This window comes from Microtus pennsylvanicus, chromosome 2 (assembly GCF_037038515.1).
Source record: "Microtus pennsylvanicus isolate mMicPen1 chromosome 2, mMicPen1.hap1, whole genome shotgun sequence".
Taxonomy (NCBI): domain Eukaryota; kingdom Metazoa; phylum Chordata; class Mammalia; order Rodentia; family Cricetidae; genus Microtus; species Microtus pennsylvanicus.
The window spans coordinates 128213507-128233763 of NC_134580.1; the positions used below are offsets into that span (position 1 = coordinate 128213507).

Sequence of the window (20257 nt, forward strand, 5' to 3'; positions counted from 1 at the left end):
ACTTGTAAATCAAGGTCCTTGACTTCCTAATTGTTGGGCCAAAAGCTAGACCAAACAAAAAACTCCCAGAAAGCTTCTTTAAGCCTGGCAGTGGTGGCGCACACCTTTAATCCCAGCAGAGGCAGGTGGATCTCTGTGAGTTCAAGACCAGCCTGGGCTTTAGGAGGCAGAGGCAGGAAGATCTTTATTGCTTTGAGGCCAGCATGGTCTATATAGTGAGTTCTGGGCCAGTCAAGGTTATATAAGGCAATCTCGTCTCTCAAAAAAAAAGTAGAGGTAGCTCCAACAGCAATCACAGTAACTTTACCCTGATTATCTGTGATAGGAAAGTGATAACAGTAATAGCCGTAGCTGTCATGCTGAGTAGTTCTGTATGCCAGGCTCCATGCATCTCAACAGCTGAGCAGAGTGTTTCCAGAAAAGCACTGTAAGTTATCATCTCTTTGCTGTTTTTTGCAAATTATTTATTTATTCATTATTTATTTCGTGTATGGGCAGTGGAATGGGGGCAGCATGCCTATGGAGTCAGAGGACAACTGGGGGGGGGGAGGTTCTGGAGACTGAACTCACGTCATTAGGATTTGTGTCAAATGCCTCTACCCGTTGAGCCTCCTCACCTGCCCTTTCTTATTTTTCAGACACTCTACAATGCAGACCAGCCTTGCTGGCATTCTTCTTGCCTTAGCTTCCCAAGTGCTGGGATTACAGGTAGGAGTTACTATGCCCAGCTACTACACTCAACTCATTATTACTTTTTGTTAGTTTGAGACAGGACTGGACTAGTTTAGAACTCCTTATACAGTCAAAGATAACCTTGAACTTCAAATCCTCCTGACTATTGAGTTTCAGGTCTGTATCATAAAGCCTTGTTAAATGCAGTGGTAGGGATCAAACCCAGGATTTCCTGCATAGTAGGCAAACACTCTACCAAGTGAGCTATACTTCCAACCCTAATGTACCTAACTTTTCAACAGTGATCACTAATTTTCTCCCAAGGAGATACTGGCAAGTCATGTACCATAAATATCAGGGCCAGCTGCTACCAGAGAGGGTGGAGGTCTCCAGAGACCCCAGAACCTTTTTCTTCTATCCAGCTGTAGTCTCAACCATTTTCCTCAGGTTTTGAAACGGGGTCTCTGGGTGGCCCAGGTAGTCCAGGACTCAGTCCTGACACACCATCCTAGTAGCTAGTTCTACCATTCTACTGAGAGGAGAAGAGACAACTTAAGCTCAAGAAAACAGAGTTTCTTCCTTTTGGTCCCTCAAGGAGTTTGTAGTTTCTACTGGCTGCCCATCCACCGCCCTATGGAGAGAAGTGGAAGGAGTGGACAGAGAGACTTCTCCCTGGGCTTGGCAGGAGGCACAACAATGAAGTCTTACTGACTGGATCCTCCCTTGGGCCACAAGCCTCTGCACGTGACAAGGTGTGTGCCCTTCACATGGAACTGTTTTGGGGAATGCCAGTGTACCTTTTGGACCCAAGAAGTCTCAAGGATGAGAGACTGCCACAGCCATGAACTGAAAGCTAAGCTAACTATTTCTAAGCATTGTAACTAGGTCAGCAGGCTCCTACAGAAGCCAGCTGTGGCTAGAGGAGGAGGAGGGAAGTTTTGAAGCCTACCAAGATCCCTACTTCCCCTCAGGCCCCACCCTCTTCGAAATCTGCACCTGCTCTCAAGCTGACCCCACCCCCTAGTTGGCCCAGCTGTCCTTGCTCCCAGGGCCCCTTCCCCAGCTTCCTCGGGCGGGAATGGGAAGGACCTCTTTAGTAGAAGACTCCTTATTGTCACCTGAGACTTTCAAAGGAGCTAAAGAAGTAGCCGCCTCTCTGGAGGGCAGTTTTGCTCCACCAGGGCAGCAAGAAAGCTGGGTCTCTTTGGGGCTGCCAGGGTACCTTGCTGGCACAGTCACAGCAGGTGGCAGGAGACAGGTGATGTTTACCCTACAAAGGCTAGAGTTGCCAAAAGGCTTCAATCAATCCTTTGAATCTGCACCTGGCTTTGAGCCCCAAATAACAACCAGGGCGGCCTACCTGACCTGCACGTCCCAGGTGCCTTGGCTTTTTCCTCCCACAGTTCTGCCTGCTGAGTCCCAGCTGGCAAGGGGTTCTTTCTCCCAGGGGTTACTGGGTGCTCTGGGTCTCTTCCCTCTGAGTCCATCACTACCATCCCTATGTCTCCAGGCCTGCACCACACTCAGTCTCTGCTTTCTTCTGTCTGGCCAGTTTTCCCGCCAGCCCAGATCCTCTTCAGAAGACGTGACAGCTCAGCATCTCCCTTCAAATCTGGCTGGCTGGTTCTCGCCCACTGAGCCTGGCCCAGTCACGTTCCTTTCACCCATTTAAAGCTCTCACCGAGCTAGGTGTGGTAGTACAAGCCTATAACCCCAGCTCATGGGAGTGTGTCACAGGAGGACTGAGTTTAGAACCAGCTGGGCTCTACAGAGATGAGACCTTGTCAGAACAGGCAGAAGTGGCTGACTATAGACTGAGGGAAGAACACATGCGCAGCTTGCTTAATTTAAGGTCCTGGGCCCAATCCCCAGCTTCCAGGGTAGGAAGAAGCAAAGGAGCCTTCATGCTCCACGTCTTCTTCACAGGCGATAGCATCTACTATGTGAGTCTACTGTATGTCAGGCAGAAGGCTATTTGGTCTATACTACAAGTCAGTCTCTCAAAAATACTGGCCAAATGTCACCTAGTTCCAAATATTCTGCTAGATGCTGGTAATGAAGGGAAACTTCGCACACAAAGGCCGTATACTGTGGGAGTTTAAGTTTCTTTGAATTGGACAGTAAACAGGTAAACATGGGTAACCTCTGGGGAGGCTTGAAACATTGAAATCTGAATGATAAAAACAGAGTTCTAATCAGACCTGAGGCAGGCAGAGTGACTCCCAACAGAGGAAAAACACGGAGCCGGGGAAGAAGAGACCCATTACCATTATCTTCATTTCACAGATGGGGGAATGGAGACCTCAGTATACAGAGCTACAGTGCTGAGAAAGCTATGGTCTCTAAGCCCCCAGTGACTTTCCCCACCCTTTGCACGAGGGGGGCGGGGAGGGGAAGAGTCTGTACTGGCAATTCAGCTGGCCTGGGGCCAGGTGGAAGGTGACAATGCGGACTGAGGGTGGAGGCCTCTGGGCCAAGAACTCTAATGGGTAGTGATGGTAAAAGTGGGACCATTTGGCAGAGGCCCAGGCCACCTGTAAGATGTAATCAGTGGTCTGACCTCTTCCACTTTGAGTCTACACCACCGATTTGGCACAAGCCATTCACTAAGTGTTTAGGGCCTACTCCTGATTCAGATGTATTTGCTTCCTCAGGGACTGACAATGTAGTACTACATCTAGTAGTAACAAACCTCATGTTCATTGAACAGACCCTAGCCAATCCCCTGCCGAAGCCTGGGCACTGTGCCAGGTACTCAGGATAAAATAAACCAGCCCAGGTCTGCAGAAAAAGCAACAACACAGTGGCACAAGGATAGACTTTGGCACAAGGCATATTGTCAGACTGTGCTCTGCCTCTTAGAGGATGTGTTACTATGGAGGTCTCAGAGTCCTGGATGTACCTGCTTCACATAGGAGCAATTGTGGAGACCAAATAAGATGATATATCAAGGGCATAAACACAGCACCTGGCATACAGCAAGCAAGCACTCCACACACAACACCTGTTCTTATCCCTAACAACACTCGTGCATTCGCTCTCATTTATGTCTTGCTTACTCTGGTAAGGTTGGCATTATCCTCTCAGGTTTATGGATTTGAGAACTGGGTCGCTTCACATTGAAGACAAAGTTAAGCTTTGCCTACAGGTTTATTAAAAGATTAATAAATAGTGTTTTAGTGTGGCTCTGAAATAGCTTATATGTTAACTGAGCACAGTGGCATATGAATGTAATCCCAGTACTTCCCAGACAGAAGGAGGACTGCAGTAAGTTCCAAGTTAGCTTGGACTACATAGTGAAACTCTGTGTCAAACCAAAAAGGCCCCTCCCCTCAATCTCTTGTGTTAAAAGACTTGGTCCTTAACACAATAGTGTTCAGAAGCAGGATCTTCTGGAAGGTGGGTGGATCATGAGGGCAGGGGCAATCATGGGCTCACTGACTGATTGGGATCAAACCATTTTATTCAGAGACTTGAAAGGGGAGATGGGCTAAAGAGGTTTGCTCAACCTGACAATGGCAGGGCAGCTCTCCCAGACTCTTCTCATCACTAAAGAGCAGATTCAACATTTTTGTTTGCCTTGTTTTATTTTATTTATTTATTTATTTATTATGTATACAATATTCTATCGTAGTATGTCTACAGGCCAGAAGAGGACACCAGACCTTATTACAGATGGTTGTGAGACACTATGTGGTTGCTGGGAATTGAACTCAGGACCTTTGGAAGAGCAGGCAATGCTCTTAACCGCTGAGCCATCTCTCCAGCCCTGTCTTGTTTTATTTTGAAGACAGGGTTTCTCTCTGTAGCTTTGGCTGTCCTGGATAGCTTTGTAGACCACGCTGGCTCAGACTCACAGAGATCCTCCTGCCTCTGCCTCCTGAGTGCTGAGATTAAAGGCATGGACCATCACTGCCTGGCCTGGCTCAGATTCATAATTGAAAGGACTACTGGGCAATAAAAAAAATGCTGGAGGGAAGTAAATCACAGGGGGCGTACAGTGATGGGTGCATTCTTTTCCTAGTGTTCTCTCTCTTGCTTCCTTGCTGCCATGAGGTAAGTAACCTCTGCTTCACCATTTGTGGGCCATAAAGTCTGCCTCACTACTCATAAAACATGAGATAATGGAGTCAAGGGTCATGAATCGAAATCTCTGAAACAGTAAGCTAAAATAATCTTTCCATCCTTTAAACTGTGTCTAGACTAGAGTATTCTGTCCCAGCAACAGAAAGCTAACACACTAACTACAATGAGCCCTGCCTGGCTTGTCTAGGAGCTGAGGGGACAAATAGATGATCACATACACAGATTCAAATGGCAAGGACACTAGCCAGTTCTAAGGTGTGAAGCACTGAGACAGACCACCAACAGGAATCATGTAGTCTTACCACCATAGCCATGGTGTTCCCATCTAAGGCATTCATTAACATTTAGTGATTAAACTACATGAATCCAGCTTTAGAAGAGGCAGGTAGCACTACGACACTAGGGTAAAGGTCAGACACAAGAGCAGGGCATGGTGGGGCGTGCCTATAATCCCAGGAAGAGTAGGAAGGAGGATCAGGAGGTTCAAGGTCCTCAGCAACATGTAAGGAATTTGAGGCCAGCTTGGAGACCCTCTCAAAAAACCACCTCCTTTTCAAACAAAATAAACTCAAGGTCAAATGGGAATCTAAGTCTGACAGGCATTTCATTCTTTAATTTCCTCCCTAGAAATAAGACTGAAAGCACCTATCTTACCTGGAAATGTGAACAAAAAGGTTTGGGACATTAGAAAACATTATCAGGTACTCAAAAGGAACTGTTTCTAAGCTGCAGACCACCACAGCAGTGCAGTTTTGGAAGCTGAACACACTGAGTTGGAATCCCAGCTCTTCCTGGCGCTGGCCTGTGAGACCTTAGCAATATTATTTTTCGTTCAGCCTTGGTTTTCTTGGCCATAAAATGAAGATGCTACTTACTTTATAGGCTGTTTTAAGGATAAAAAGCAAACAGCCTAAGCTTTAGTAAGCCTGACCCGGTGTCAATCTGATTCTGCCTTGTACACCTCTTCAAAGCGCAGGTAGAAGCATCCCTCCCAGGTCTTGCCCAGCAGTAACTGCTCCCTCAAACAAGCTGCTTCACTCCTGCGCCTCAGTTGTGAAAAGGGGCTAATAATAGTGCCTACTTCATCGAGTGTTGCCGTAAGAATGGAATCAATTAGTACTTGTAGCACACACTGAACAATGCCTGGCATAGAGTAAGCATTCAATAAATGTTAGGTGCTATTAATAGCAATGTTAACAATAATATTAATCACCAAGCGGAATAAGAGGGAGGGGCTTAGTGCTGGGACATGGGCATCCCATGGAATAATTCCACAGAAGTGCAGGGACATCTGTCTGTAGACAAGCTGTCAGCCTGTGGGAGAGTCTTCTGTGAAAAGGGCATGTGGCTGGGCTCCTAAGTCCCAGTCCCACTGACCAGGGGCCAGCCTCTGGGGAGGCGCGTCAAGTTCCTCAGAAGGGACACTGTGTTCCCAGTGGTTGTGTTCCAGGCGCTGCCTGACTCTGACTAGGGGAACAAAGGCACATGTGTGTGGCCAGGGTGGAGGGAGGGGAATGTTTCCCTTTCAAGAGTTGGAACAAAGGATCTGAGGCATAGTTGAGTGCATTCCAATCTCCTCCCAAGCCAGTTCCCATTCCTCAGATGACTGTCCAACAAGGTTCGCAACCTTCCAGCTTCCTCCTGAAAGGTGACTTGGGAAGGAGTGGCAAGCCCTGTCACTCAACACTGACATCAATCTCCAAGAGACAGGATTTTAAGTGCAGAACCATTGATACCTGTCTTAGAAATCTCTGTCCTATTCTGAGTGGGTAGAACCCCCTGGGAGAAGTCAGTTCATGAATGACACAGGGTATTCCAAGTGACAGCTTTAATGCCCCTCTAAGGAATGTTAGAAGTGACGAAGTTAAGGAGACAAGCCAGGAGTTCCTTCAGACTGACCCACAGCCTAGCATCAGTAACAGAATACCAGAAAGGCACACCCCCAGTCCTAAGGGAAGAGGGCAGGCTGGAGGGAGAGACCTGGAGAAGGGGGGAGGGAATGAGAGCAGAGAAAGTGACTGAAAGAGGAAAGGGAGGGGCATACAAAAAGTAGGGGGGGCACACCTCTTGGGACATTACTTTCCAGTTTCCACACTCTGCAACAGGAATCCGGCTGCTGGGCCGGGACAGGAAGCAGTCTATGGAAGTCATTGCAATGGCATTTCCTGAAGAGCACGAGAAAAAGCTCCAGTTCCGAGGGGAGCTCTGCTTTCTATCCAGAGAACTCCAAAGCTTAAAGCCGGAGTAGGCCTGGCCTGAGACTCACTGGGGATAAACGTAAGCAGCACAAGGTCCCAAAGGTGGCTTCTCTCTATGAAAACAGAGACTGAAGGAGCCCAAGCATCATGGCAGTACCATCTGGATGACTGTGGCCATTCTGAGCACTTTAGACCAACAACTGCCTTTCTTAACCTTCCAAGTCCAGGGCACATAGCAGGTGACTAATGAAGCCACTACATCTCAGGGCCTGCCTGCTCCTGTGACTAGGAGACGGCACTATCCCGATCACCAATCTGCATGGCTAAAGGTATCACAAAGACAAGGTAGATATGCCAAGTACTTTGTAAGTTGGAATGTGTGCATGGAGTCCTACCTATCTTGTGGGGAAGCGACAAGTTACTCTGTGATGATAATGTGTGCTGGACAGGAAAGAGTCAGCCTAAAGTAACATTTTGGAATAGCATTCTTAGTAAAATCTATGATAGGGTTGCAGGCCTGTGAGAATCAGAATGTCAATTTCAAAATCCCATCCTGAGGGGCTAAAGTCTGGGGCTAAAATGATTTGGTGACACATTGAATATGTAGAGTTAAGAGACTATGTCTGGATCTGTGCCCTAAGACCATGGAGATGTTGCATCACCAGGGCACATATACACTAGAGCTCATACTGTGACCGAAGGCTGCCATGAGAATGCGCTAATGGGTGACTATAAAGAAAAGGGAGAATGGGTACTTTGAGAATGAGCCAAGAGTTCCATGGTACACATAATAAAAAATATTACATCAACATGGGGTTAAGCCCTCCATATTCCCGGCATACCCCAATGTGCTCAAGATTCAGGAAGGTCAAAAGAGATTGGGTGAGTTAGGATTTTAACTCAGACAAGCTGCAGTTTTTCAGATAGACACAGAGAAGAATAAAGGAGGGCCATCTGTAAAGTGTATTTGAAGAGAAGTGTTTCTGGAGAGAGAGTTTGGTCATTTATTTAAGCATGGGTTTAATTACTCTAAAGTCCAGGCTGGCCTTAAATTCAAGATGTAGTCTGGACTATCCTCAGATCCAAAGAAATCTTTTTGCTCAACCTCCCGAATGCTCAGATGCCATGCACCACAATGTCCAGCCTAACAATTTTTTCAGTCCTCATTTTTATCTAGATTCTCCAAACAGTAAAAACAACATGGCTTCCAATGTGGCTAGCTGCACCAGCCAATACACCGTGTGCAAAGCTGGTCTCCTCTTGAGTCTCCTCTCATGATCTCTACAGCCATTTAAAGCTAAGAAGTGCCGGGCGATGGTGGTTTTGAGAAACCCTGTCTCGAAAAACCAAAAAAAATAAAAATAAATAAATAAATAAAGCTAAGAAGTCTTTCCACCCGCCAGTGGCACCAGCTTCTTCTCAAAGTGAAGACCTGCTTCTACCCTTACAGAACTCTGATCATCACTTCCCTGCTCTAAACCCACTCTTGACGTCTCTCATTCCAGACCAAAGCCTCAAACTGCCTTGTAGTGTTCTATGTGCTCAGCAGCCAGCCCCCACCTCCCCTCAGCTTTCATCTCCTTGATAGAGGGCAAAAACAAAACAAAAAAAATATCTCTGTTCCCTGCTGCTTAAGCCAATCTGACCTCTGCCATTTCTGAAAATGCCGAGCATCTCTCCTCCTCAGTACACTCTTCTGCTTGAAAAGCTCACTATATGAGCCAGTCAGGCGGTGGTGGCGCCTAGCTGGCTAGGCTATAGGCTAGCATGATGATACACACCTGAAAATCCTGTGCTTGGGAGGTGGGGGAGGCAAGAGGATAAAGAGTTTAAAAGTCGCCGGGTGGCGGTGGTGCACGCCTTTAATCCCTGCACTCGGGAGGCAGAGGCAGGCAGTTCTCCGTGAGTTTGAGGTCAGTCTGGTCTACAAGAGCTAGTTCCAGGACAGGCTCCAAAGCTACAGAGAAACCCTGCCTCAAAACAAACAAACAAACAAACACTCTTGCTATATGGACCCACATAGTGAGTCATCTCCTATCCTTCAGATCTTCTCAAATACCACCTTCAGGTAACATCCTTTGTTGGAGATCTAGAAACAGTATTCCAAGAACATGTCTGTGGGAGACCAGAACGTGTGTATTTGGCATACTTGAAGCTGCTTAGTCAAAGAAATCCACACTCAGAGACACACAGGAGTAACCTTGAAATGCTGTTTTCTATAAAAGAAGCATCTATAAAGAAACTTATAAAAGTATTTGTAGGCTGGGCGGTGATGGCGCGTGCTTATTTTTTTTTTTTTTTAAAAAAAGTGCTTTTAATCCCAGCACTTGGAAGGCAGAGGCAGACAGATCTTTGTGAGTTCAAGGCCAGCCTGGTCTACAAGAGCTAGTTCCAGGACAGGCTCTAAAGCTACTACAGAGAAACCCTGTCTCAAAAAAAAAAAAGTATTTGTATCAATTGTTGGTCTGCTCTACAGATCCTATTACCTGAGATACTTTATCTGAACAGCAAAATATTTACTCACGATAATTTGCAGCCAAGCCTCTTAAAATGTGGATGGTCACCATAATAATCCCAAAGCCCTATTCCTCCCTTCCATTTATTTATTTACTGACTTATTGGTTTGAGACAGGGTCTCTCACCATGTCACCCTAGTAGGCCTCAAACTGGAAGATCTGCCCATCTCTGCCTCCTGGGTGCTGGGATTAAAGGTGTGTGCAACCACACTCGGCCTCCTATTCCTTTCTGTAGTTCAGGACGCTACACCTCAATCATGCATCTAACCATTACTTGACATTGGTTCCTGTGCACACATGGGTTATCAAAATGTTTGGTTTTTTTCTCCTCTTAATTTGTCTTATGTCAAGATAATTCATATTCTAGCCAAAGAAACGACAGATGAGGGCTGAGCTTTTTTTCATTTTCCTACATCTTGGCTGTTCATTTTTTTTTGATCACTCTTTAATTTATTTACTGAGGGAGAAGTACACCATAGACATATACAGAGGTCAGAATACAACCTGCAGAAGATAGTTCTTCCCTTCCACCAAGTGGGAATCAGGGATCTAACTCAGGACATCAGGCTTGACAGCATGTACCTTTATAAGCTAAACCACCTTGTCAGGCCCTTTGATCAACCTTTTTAAAGTGCCATCCCATCCTGCCTTGCTAGGCATTCTCTATAAACCAATCTTATTTTCTTCAAAGTACCTACTATCAGCTGATGCATAACACACACACAAATACTGGAAACTAAACTTGGGTCTTCTGTTTTAAGAGCTCTTAAAACACTGAGCCATCTCTCCAGTCCCCAGACCATATTAATATCATGGAACTGCTGTGGTATACACTGTCCATCATTGGCAAAAATGTCGCTATACAATTATGTGTATGTATGTGTGTATTCACTTTAGCTTGCATACATATGCACATGCATATGGAGGTCAGAGGCTAACCCTGGATATTGTTCCTCAGGAGCTACCTACCTCATTGGCCTGGAACTCATTCATCAGACAAGGGTGGCAGGCCAGCAGGCTCCAAAAATCCCCTTGTCTCTGCCTTACAGCTTTGGGATTGAGTGCACACCACTGTGCTTGGCATTTTCTTTTTCTTTTCTTTCTTTCTTTCTTTTTTTTTTTAATGGATTTTGGTGATCAAACTCTGATTCTTTTTGTTGTTGTTTTCCAAGACAGAGTTTTTCCGTTTAACAGCTCTGGCCAGGCTGGCCTTGAACTCACAAAGATCCCCCTGCCTCTGCCTCCCAAGCCCCGGGATTAAAGGTATGCGCCAAATTCAGATTCTTATGCTAGCATACCAAAGCATTTTAAGACTAAGCCCCAGTCTTAAAATCTACAAATGTAGATTTGTCTAACAGAATGAGCTATTTGAGGCAAAAACTTAGTTTTGTTTTTTCTCAGTACCTAGCAGAGTGGGGGTGGGGGCCCTCAATAATGGTAGAAGAGGTTCCCCCCATTATTACTCTGACTTGATTAGGTCCTTTCCTCAGATACTCAGTATCTCTTTCAGAGGTGACTACTGCGCTCAAGATTAGTGCTCTGGGCTGAGATGACCAATGTAAAGAAGATTTGGACTCTGAGAGTACAGCTGTTATAAATCCCTGCACCAATTTAAACTACCAGTTCCTTCTTTTCCCTTATGCAAAGGGCTGGGGATCATATATAAATGGTGAGTATCAAGCTGGTGGCAATTCATCTGGGCCTTTTCTTCCCTAGGTGAAACAAAGGCTCAGGGGACTGTCCATCACTAGATGCCCAATGGGAGTGGGGAAGACAGACTGTGGACTGCAGGGACAATAGAGGTTCCAGAGCTTCCTTCAAGAAAAGAGGATCCTGCAGATTTAGGTTGGAGGCTGGGAAGGGGGGCAGAGATCTTGATAGATTAAGGTTGTTGAAGATGGTCTTTCTGTTGAAGAGCATTTCGCTGGAGATTACCCTTAAATCTAAGCACACTAAATCTAGACACAGCAGCAAGTACAAAGCAAGCCTGGTGATGGCAGGCTAATGGCTGGGTAAAAACTAAGAGGTTGGGCACAGGAGAAAGATACCCAAGGCCAAAAGTCTGTTGGGAGAAGGGGTCGGCTAACAACACGGCTTCACACAGCCCAAACAAAATTGGTGGTTACCCACAAGAAAGTCAAGAAACTCCTCCAGGTTCCACTGGGGCCCCTGAAAACTACCTGGGTAATTTTCAGGCAGAAAATGAAGAGTTCCATGTGGTTGCTGGGGATATTGCTTTAGGGAGTCTGGAAAATCCTGTGATGGCAAAAGAGTTTTAACAACCACCTAAAAAAGGACACCAACAAGAAGTGGGTGTTCCAAGGGGGAGCCCCTGAGACACTTCTACTTCATTTGAAGACCTGAATGAGATTACTAAAAATTTCTGTGTTGGGATTTCTGATGGGACTTCCCCCAAGAAAACCACAGAACTGCCAAATTTGCAAATGGAGCTGAGGTGCTTCAACTAAGCAAATATCTGTATCTGTGTTGCGCTGAAGAAGTCAGAATAGGTAAGAAGAGATCTGCAGCTTGGAAATGGTCAAACTAGGTTTTCTCCTGGCTATGGCTCATTCAGTGCTCCTAACAATGGTGTTTTCATTGAGCAAAAGGAAATCTCCAGAACTGGCTATACCAAAGTGACATGGCCCATCTGGGGCCTTACCCCACACTCAAAGTGAAACCCCACCCCCAGACAGTTTCATCTACTGGGGGCTAGGTCCCAGTGAACTGGCTTAGTTTCTTAAGAAGTAACTCCAGGGGGCAAAGTTCAGAACCTTGAGGGAGGAAGCTCACTCTGGAGAAGTGCGTCCACCCTTTGTCCACCCTACAATTAAGGTTAGGGAAGGGCTTTTATTCAGGCAGCTGGGTATCATTACTCCATTTTACAGGTGGGAAAGACAGAAGACACAGACAACAGGTTCAGCATTTTGCTAAGTGAGTCAGGCAGCAGTATGGCCAGAGGCTTGAGTTCCAATCCTTAGGGCATCACCCCACAATTAACAGAGACTCTGGGGCAGGCCATCTCCCTGCACATACAATCTGAGGTTCCCACATATTAGGGAACCTGCTACTGATGATAAAGGCACTGTTCTCAGATGCCTGAACAACGCCACAACTGTAGCATGGAAAGAGCACCTTCTACAGGCATGTTTTCCTCAGCCCTGGTTTTCTATGCTAGTCTGTCTGGATTATTACTTCCTGAACAAGGTATGGATGCAAAGGGTTTGGACTCTGAAAAGAGGCCAATTTCAATTTCAATTTTTCACTCATACACTTGGAAAGTTACTGTGTGGAACATATGAATGACCATGTATTTCCAAGATAGAGAGATAGTATCACACTGCTTGACCTATAGTAGCTGCTCAGGAAATTGGCTACATTAAATAAAGGATAAAACAATGCTGGAAACACGAGAGGTACTCCAGGTACTCAGGAAAGGCTGAGTTTTCTGCTAAATTCAGAGCATACCCTTGGTGAACCGCTTGAACTCTACGACCTCCAAGCTGCAGCCCCAGGAAAATCTGGGAGTACGACTGCAGCAGCATCTGTGCAGCTCAGAGGGCATACCCAAGAGGAAATGGTCAGGTATCTTCCACCAAGGCTCAAGTGATGCTGAGCAGAATGTTCTTTACCCCCTGGTCTCAGGAGAAGAATGCATGCCCAGAAATGGCTCTGCCATAACCGGCTCTTCTACACACATTCTCTCTCTGCTCATCAAGCAGAAGTGGCAAGTTACCAGGTATGCTGCCCAACAGGCTCTGGAGACTCTTGAGTGAAGAGACGGCGGTGGGTGGGATTTTAATCAATGAGAGCTAATGAACCTGCCCCAAGCTGCTGCCTGAGATGGGTTTAGCATTTTTCCAGGTGACTGGAACATTACACGCAATATGGGGCAGCTGGCAATTCTCAGGTCCCAGTAGCCTCTGCAGAGGTTGGCTGCCCTAGCAGGTACCTCTTCCATCTGCCTACTGTTTACAGCTGGCAAGAGCCTACCTGGTATTAGGACCACTAAAGACAGTCAGCAAGTGATAGAGTCAAGGGCCCAGGTTTACTTGGAGGTGCTTCAGAGGGTGTGTCTGAAGGGCTGGAATCCTGCCCCTCCTGTAATCAGCTGAACAAATATTTGCCCCAAAAGAGAATCAAAGCAAGAGAGAATGAATAGAAGAGGTCACTGCACAAACCAACAGGAACTATTTAATCATTTATCTCCCCAGGGAGTTCATTTACAGACTGGCTTTCGAGTCTGGCAATCCTTAGCTCAAGGGAGCCCACCTTTACCTCAGTCAACTCTACCCTGCTCATCTGACCTCTACTGACAAGTGACCTCTTTGCCTTTACAAGAGCTACTGGAGGGGAAGAATGGGGGTGAAGTTTCAAAGAAATGGGAAACTAGAGACAGGATGGGGTTTCAGGGCAAACCCAGAAGGTCTCTTGCTCAGTGGTAAAAGCGAAGTGCTTGCCCCGCCCTAGGCCCAGCCTGTGGACAACTGAATTCTTGACATTCCCGAGTCCATGGTGCATGGCCCCTTCCACCTCACTTCCTTCAATGGATGGCTTATTTTCCACAGCTTGTCCATTTTTGACATATTCTGAGGGATCAGAATACTTCTCATAAGCCCCGAGCTCCCCTATTCGGGAATGGAGTCACAACGAAGGTGAAGACGGCCTACTACAGTGGCTACTGCTAAGGAAGCTCTTACCTCCACACCACCCCATTAGGTGGGAGCAGAAGGATTCTCTGGAGAAGGCACTCACTGGAGTGAGCTTCTGCTCACATTATCTCTAAGAGTCACAAAACTCTGTTAAGCAAGGAGAGCTTGCCACATTTTTTGTGTGTTAGAAACTAAGGCTCCAGAAGGTAAACCAGCCAGTCCAAGGTCACATGGCTAGTTAAGTGACAACAGGGCCAGGACGCACACCCACATCCAGTCTGTCACCAAATCTTAATTTCCTATGGAGCCTCACAGACCCGGTTCGTGCTCTGCCAGCAAACAGCGTTCCAGTAAAGAGGCCCGATGGCCCTGACCAGAAAAGCAATAGAAAGAGCAGCTGGAGATCCCCAACCGACCCTGGGCAGTGAGGTGCAAAGTCCTGGGGCTCACTATATGACACAGCAAGAGCGCCCAAACAAGCCAACCATGCAGAAAGCTGCGTACTTTGGGGAAAATGAACTTAGGGGCAAGCATAAACACAGCTGGCACAGACCACCCTTCTCCAAAATCAAATAATCCTCAGTCACCCAAGTCAGTGGGGGCCTGCCTGGGCAAATGGTCTAAGTACCATGCACGCAGGTATACAGCGACCTGAGGGTACCAGCTCTTCCGGTTCTCCAGGTATTGTGTTCCTCACTCCCAGCCAAGGTGACCCATTTTGCGAGAGCCAGCAGAAGGCAGGGAGAACTTGCCACTCTCACAGGTTTTCAGCTAAGTAAACACAGGCTATGTTTTTCTTTGCTGAGAAACTGGAACAAACTATGAAACTCTGGGGCCACAAGCATAGCCAGAAGGAAAGATGCAGATCTCTCGAAGTTAACCTCTTGTGTTGAAACAGAGCCAGGCAGCTTTCCTGAACAATCAACATCCTCAACAACCATGCCATGCAACAGAAAAGGGACCAACAAGGACATTTGGGGCTCTCCAAAGAAGAGACAGACAAGGGGCGTGGTTCTTACCCAGCCGCCGTTGTCCTGGATCCAAGGCTCTAGGTGGTCATTCAGATAGGTGGCCATCCAACTTGCGATCCGACTCACCAATACCTGCATCTCCTTGTCTACGCTTTCCACACACAGGGCTCCACCGAAGGAGAAAAAGGCCACGATGCGACCCCAGTTTACCCCATCCCGGAAGAGTTCATTCACTACCTGCTCAAAGCTTTGATATGCTGTCCCTGGGGTTATGTGAAGCTGCGATGTTAGATCACTGAACGCCCGCCGGTACCGCAGTTCAAACTCATCGCCAGCCTCTCTCAGCGCTTGCTTCACTGCTGCCATGGGGATCACCTCCCGGGCATCCAAACTGCTGCTGTGGCCAGTGGCTCCATTTACCGCGGGGCTATCCGCCAGGTGCCAGGATGGGTTGCCATTGATGGCACTGGGGGTCTCCCTCTCTGATTCAGGTCCTTCTGGGGCCTCAGTCCTGTTCTCTTCGACATCACTAAACTGACTCCAGCTGTATCCCTTCTGGGAAAGCTTGTAGGAGAGAAAGTCAACCACCAGCTCCCGGTTGCTCTGAGACATTTTTATAATAGAGATGGGCTCAACCAGTCCATTGTCCAAAACACCTGCTCACTCACTGGGTCTGCTCTGTGTTTAGCGACTCTCTTCCAGGATCCAAAGCCAGGATGAGGTTCTGAAGAGAGAGAAAGAGCTTCAGGAGAAAAATTTAATATGCATGTCATTTACCTTACAATATCCCATTCCTCCTCCAGGTACCAGAATTGGTTTCTTTGTGGCTCTTATGAAGGTCTGAGTCCAGGTTCTAAGGGACTTCAATGAAGTCAAATTGAAAGGACCAGTAAGCTTTGAATTGTCTCATCAGCCTCTTTTTACTACAACCACCCACCCCTTTTTCTCCGAAATGCCTTCCTCAAAAAGTCACCCCCATTGGCAGCCTCCCCCCCCCTCCACCTACATTCAAATCTATCTCCGGCGACAGCAAGCAGGTGCAGCCCCCGGAAGATCTTTTGTATCATAGGTCGGGAGGAGGTGGTGGCTGGGTTGCCGGTAACTCTGCCTGCCTCGAGGCGGCTGGCAAAAAAACCAGCCCCGGCCGGAGGGATCATGCGACCTGGTAGGCAGCCCAGAAGGCGACACAGGAATTGTGAAGCTTAGGAACCTGCCCCCTTGCTTGCTTCCTCCATCGCCCAGACCGAGGGCGGCCTCTCTCTCCCTCTCTCTGCTCCGCAGCCTCCAGCCACCCGAGAGCCCAACCCCCTCGCTCTAGCACGCCCCTTGGCTCTCCGCCTCCTACTGGGAGCCAGGAGAACTCTCCCGGAGGTGTGGGTTTAGTGTAATCCCCCCCCCCTTCTTTCTCTCTTTCTCTCTCTTTCTATTTAAGTGCCCTTTTAAGGTACTTAAGCACGGAAGGGGGAAACGGCGTCTGATCTGCGATCTGATTTCGGAAAGCCCACCCCCGGGCCTTTCCGAGCGACTGTATTCTGGAGACCCCCCACAAACACCGCTGGTTGTCTTTGAATTCCCCAAAGGCCCTGGACATGGCGTTGGGGGACTGCCAGGTCCTCCATTCCGCGCCCGGACACAATGGCCGCCGGCACCCCGCACAAAGACGGGGTGAGAGGGAGGCGCTGCTCTCCGCCACCGGCCAGGAAGAAGAGTAGAGGCCCCCAAAGCGGAGACCTCGTTTTCCTGGGGCCGGGCCCAAGGCGGCCTCTTGGAGCCCCCTGCAGGGCGCGAGGGAGGGAGGCTGCTAACGCGTAGGAGCCCCGGGTGGGTGGGCTGAGGCCTCGCTTACAGCTCGCGCTCCCCTAGGCCGGGTACACGCCGAGCCACCGCCCCGTTGCTAGGCAACTGCCCTCCCTCAGGGGCGCCCCCTAGACCTCTCTGGAAGGAGGGGTCTCGCCCCCGCGGCCCGCCCCAGCGTAGCCAATCCGCGGGCCGGATCGGCACGGAAGCGGGACGGCCAAGGCTCCCATTGGGCGCAGCGCCTGTCAAGCACAGGAGGCGGCGCTCTCACCTGCGAGCCCAAAGAGCCGTGGGGGGCCACATCCCCCCTTCATCGGCCCGGTGGCTTCCCGACGCGAGGGCGCTTCGCGGCTGAGTTGTACGCCGCGGACTTGGGCCGGCCTACCTGGCTGACTGCTCGCACCGTGTCTCCCGAAGAAGCCGGCCTCAGTTTCCCCTGAAGAGACCGGGGGAACTTGCAAGCGCAGTCACTTCCGGTGCCGCGGCAGCGCGCGCGAGCCCGAGACGCAAGAAGAGTGCGCGCCAGGAGGGACTGGCGTCGAGACGTGGGGAAGAGCGCCCTCTGGCGAGATATTGGAGGAGTCGCAGATGTATAGACCGTTTATCGGTTCTTATTTATTTAATCTTGTTCCTTTATCCGTCCGTTTGTACTCAGAAAAAGCATTTTTTTCTGGGTGTCCAACAATGGGTAGGTTTCTCAACTTTTGTATATCTTCTTCAACTGTAAAATAGGTAACGATATTGGCCTCTCATTGAGTGTGTATCAGTTACCACGTGAAAAGCCTGGAGAATAGAAAACAGTTTATTTGAATTGTTGAAGAGATAGTTATGAACAAGGCAAGACGGGGTCTTTGTTTTCATCATACCTTAGGGGCGGAGATAGTGTCCAACAAGGTAATCGCTAATACCTTGAAAACAAACAAACAAACAAACCAATCTTGGCATCCTGATAATGATGGTGAAGCCTCAGTTACTTAAGAGTGAGTGTCCAAAAATGTGAAGCTCGGCTCTGGCTGCCTGGTGCAGTAGAAAGGTATTTCAGTCTAAACTGGCTTCAAGCTATATAGCCCAGGATGACCCTACTTTCTAAGCCACTGTATCACTATTATACTCAGTTTATGTGTTTCTGAGGATTGAACCCAGAACTCTGTGCATACCAGGCAGGCGTTCTACCAAATGGTATATAGCCCCCCCCCCCCCCCGGCCCCCAGCTCAGGGTTTTCAAAGATTTGTTATTTTATTTGGGGCATGTGTGTAAGTGTGGTGCATACGTGGAGGTCAGAAGACAACTTTTGCGAGTTTATTCTGTCCAAAAGAGGAACTCAGATCTTTCTCTCTTTTTATACTGGGTCTAGTTATGGGGTTCTGTAACTCAGGCTGCCCCTGACCTTGAATTCACTGTAGTCTAGGTCGGTCTTGAACTCACAACAGGCTTCCAGCTTCTGGGTACGGAGAGCTACTGGGATCTCAGCCTCCTGGTTTGCAGATGACCATGGTGAACTACCCAGTCCCTAATATAATACAAGAGCTCTCTTTCCTGATTCTCAGGCTGTTGAAGGACATGGCATCAGGAAGAGGAGGGCCGCTCCCACATCCCCTGATGCTGGAGACTTTTCATCTTTCACTGAGGATGCGGCAGAACACACTGCTGGCAAGAGGTCACCCTTTTGGGAAGCCCCTTGACTGTGTGTGTGAGAGAGCTGAGCCCACGTGGAACAGACACACCAGACTTGTTTCAAACTCATTATCTTTGCTGAGTCTCGTACAAGTCAGCCAAAGGAAGCTGGGACTAAAAGAAATTAATAAATTACCCAGAGTAAGAAAAAGTAGTGGTGGGAGCAGAAAGAATCTGAAACAAAAGTGATGGGTGCTCGAGCAGAGTGGGCAACCCAGGCTGGTCTGAAACCAAAGTCAGGGCTCAACCAACATGATAAACTACCTCGAGGTCCATCACTGGGAAAAGGCATGTGTGGTCTCCACCTGTGTCAGCCTCAACGCTCCCCAGCTGGCAGAGACTACAGTCCTAACAGCTTCGCTGCAAAGGCCTGGAGGTTAAATGGGGAACGAGAGAGAGAGAGAGGGGGGGGGGGGGGGGGCTCATCCTGGAAGTTTGCTTGCCACCAAGCCTGATAACCTGACTTCCTTCCACCTTGGAACCCACAGAGTGAGAAGGATTGTCCCCCTACCCTACAATTCCTGGTAGTGCACACACATAACGTGATCTAACAGTATTGTTCAATCATAGGACCAGATTTGCCTTCCCCTTCCCCTCCCGCTGCCCTTTCTTAAGGCTGTTAGCAAATCTGTAAAGAAACGTGCTGTTTCCTTTCTGCTTTGAGCCATGGCCAGGCCCCTTACCTCCCGGAGAAGCCTTTAAAAAGTAGGCGATCTCTGGCTCCCGCTCTCTGCTTCCCTGGCTGGCCAGCTCTTGATTTTTCTCATCCTCCCTTTCCCTCCCTCCTCCTTCAGAGCAGCTCTCCACCCATTCACCTTAAGCTGACTTTCTCAGTAGTTGTATGTATGAAGATCTCTCAGCCCACAGCCCCGTTGTGCTCCCTCTTGTGTGGCATACTATCCTAAATGCCTTCCCATGATCTGGTGTTTGTGTGCCCTCTCTGTTGCGCATTGTCTGAAGGGAAATTTGCTGTCAGCTCCTTTCCCAGACCAAACCACTAAAAATCTTCTCTTCTTAACAAAGAAATACGTGTATCTTTTTTTATTAATTGTTTTGTTTGTTTTATCGAGACAGGGCTTTTCTGTGTAGCCCTGGCTGTCCTGGAACTCACTCTATAGACCAGGCTGGCCTTGAACTCAAGAGAATTGCTTGCCTCTGCCTCCCGGGTGCTGGGATCAAAGGCCTGTGCCACCACCACCCAGCAAGTAAGTGAATTTTTAAAAAAGATTTCTACAGATGTGTAGCATATTATAACTAGTGATGCTCCATTTACCTATTTTATTTGATCATTAGGTATTATGTGGGGCTAGAGAGATGGCTCAGTGGTTTAGGGCACTTATTTTGCTTTTTTCTGAGGACCCAGGCTCAGTTCCCAGCATCCACTTGGTGGCTTGCAATCATCTGTAACTCCAGTGCGAAGGGAGCTGAAGTCCTCGTCCAACTTCTGCACAGGCATGCACGTGGTGCACCACAGGCACGCAGACCAAACACTAGTGCAGAAAAAAATAAATCTAAAGAAAATGTTAGTGATCTGTTTCTGGAGATCAGAAAGCAACATTTAAGGAGTAGGTTTCCTCCTCACATGGCATCTTGTTTCTTTGTTTTCAAGGCGAGGTCTCCCTTTGTTGTTCTGATCTCTGCTCCCCTCTTTGTTCTAGGAGCGCTCTGACTGGGAGTACACATGTAAGCT

General features: G+C 48.1%; 1 protein-coding gene across 5 annotated transcripts in view; it reads right to left on the minus strand.

Moving 5' to 3' along the window:
- Window positions 1-17387, minus strand: part of Bcl2l1 (BCL2 like 1) — a 53827-nt gene extending 36440 nt beyond the window's left edge. Inside the window, exons 1-2 of one of the 5 annotated variants that reach the window (XM_075962541.1) lie at window positions 17278-17387; window positions 15144-15819 (exon numbers count right to left, since the gene is read on the minus strand). In XM_075962541.1, coding sequence (XP_075818656.1) covers window positions 15144-15707 — 564 coding nt within the window. In that variant the 5' untranslated portion in view covers window positions 15708-15819; window positions 17278-17387. Of the gene's footprint in view, window positions 1-15143; window positions 15838-15902; window positions 16016-16101; window positions 16995-17163 lie in introns of those variants that run through there. The other 4 variants (XM_075962540.1, XM_075962544.1, XM_075962539.1 and 1 more) reach the window with 4 other exon arrangements.
- Between the last annotated feature and the right edge of the window lie 2870 nt (window positions 17388-20257).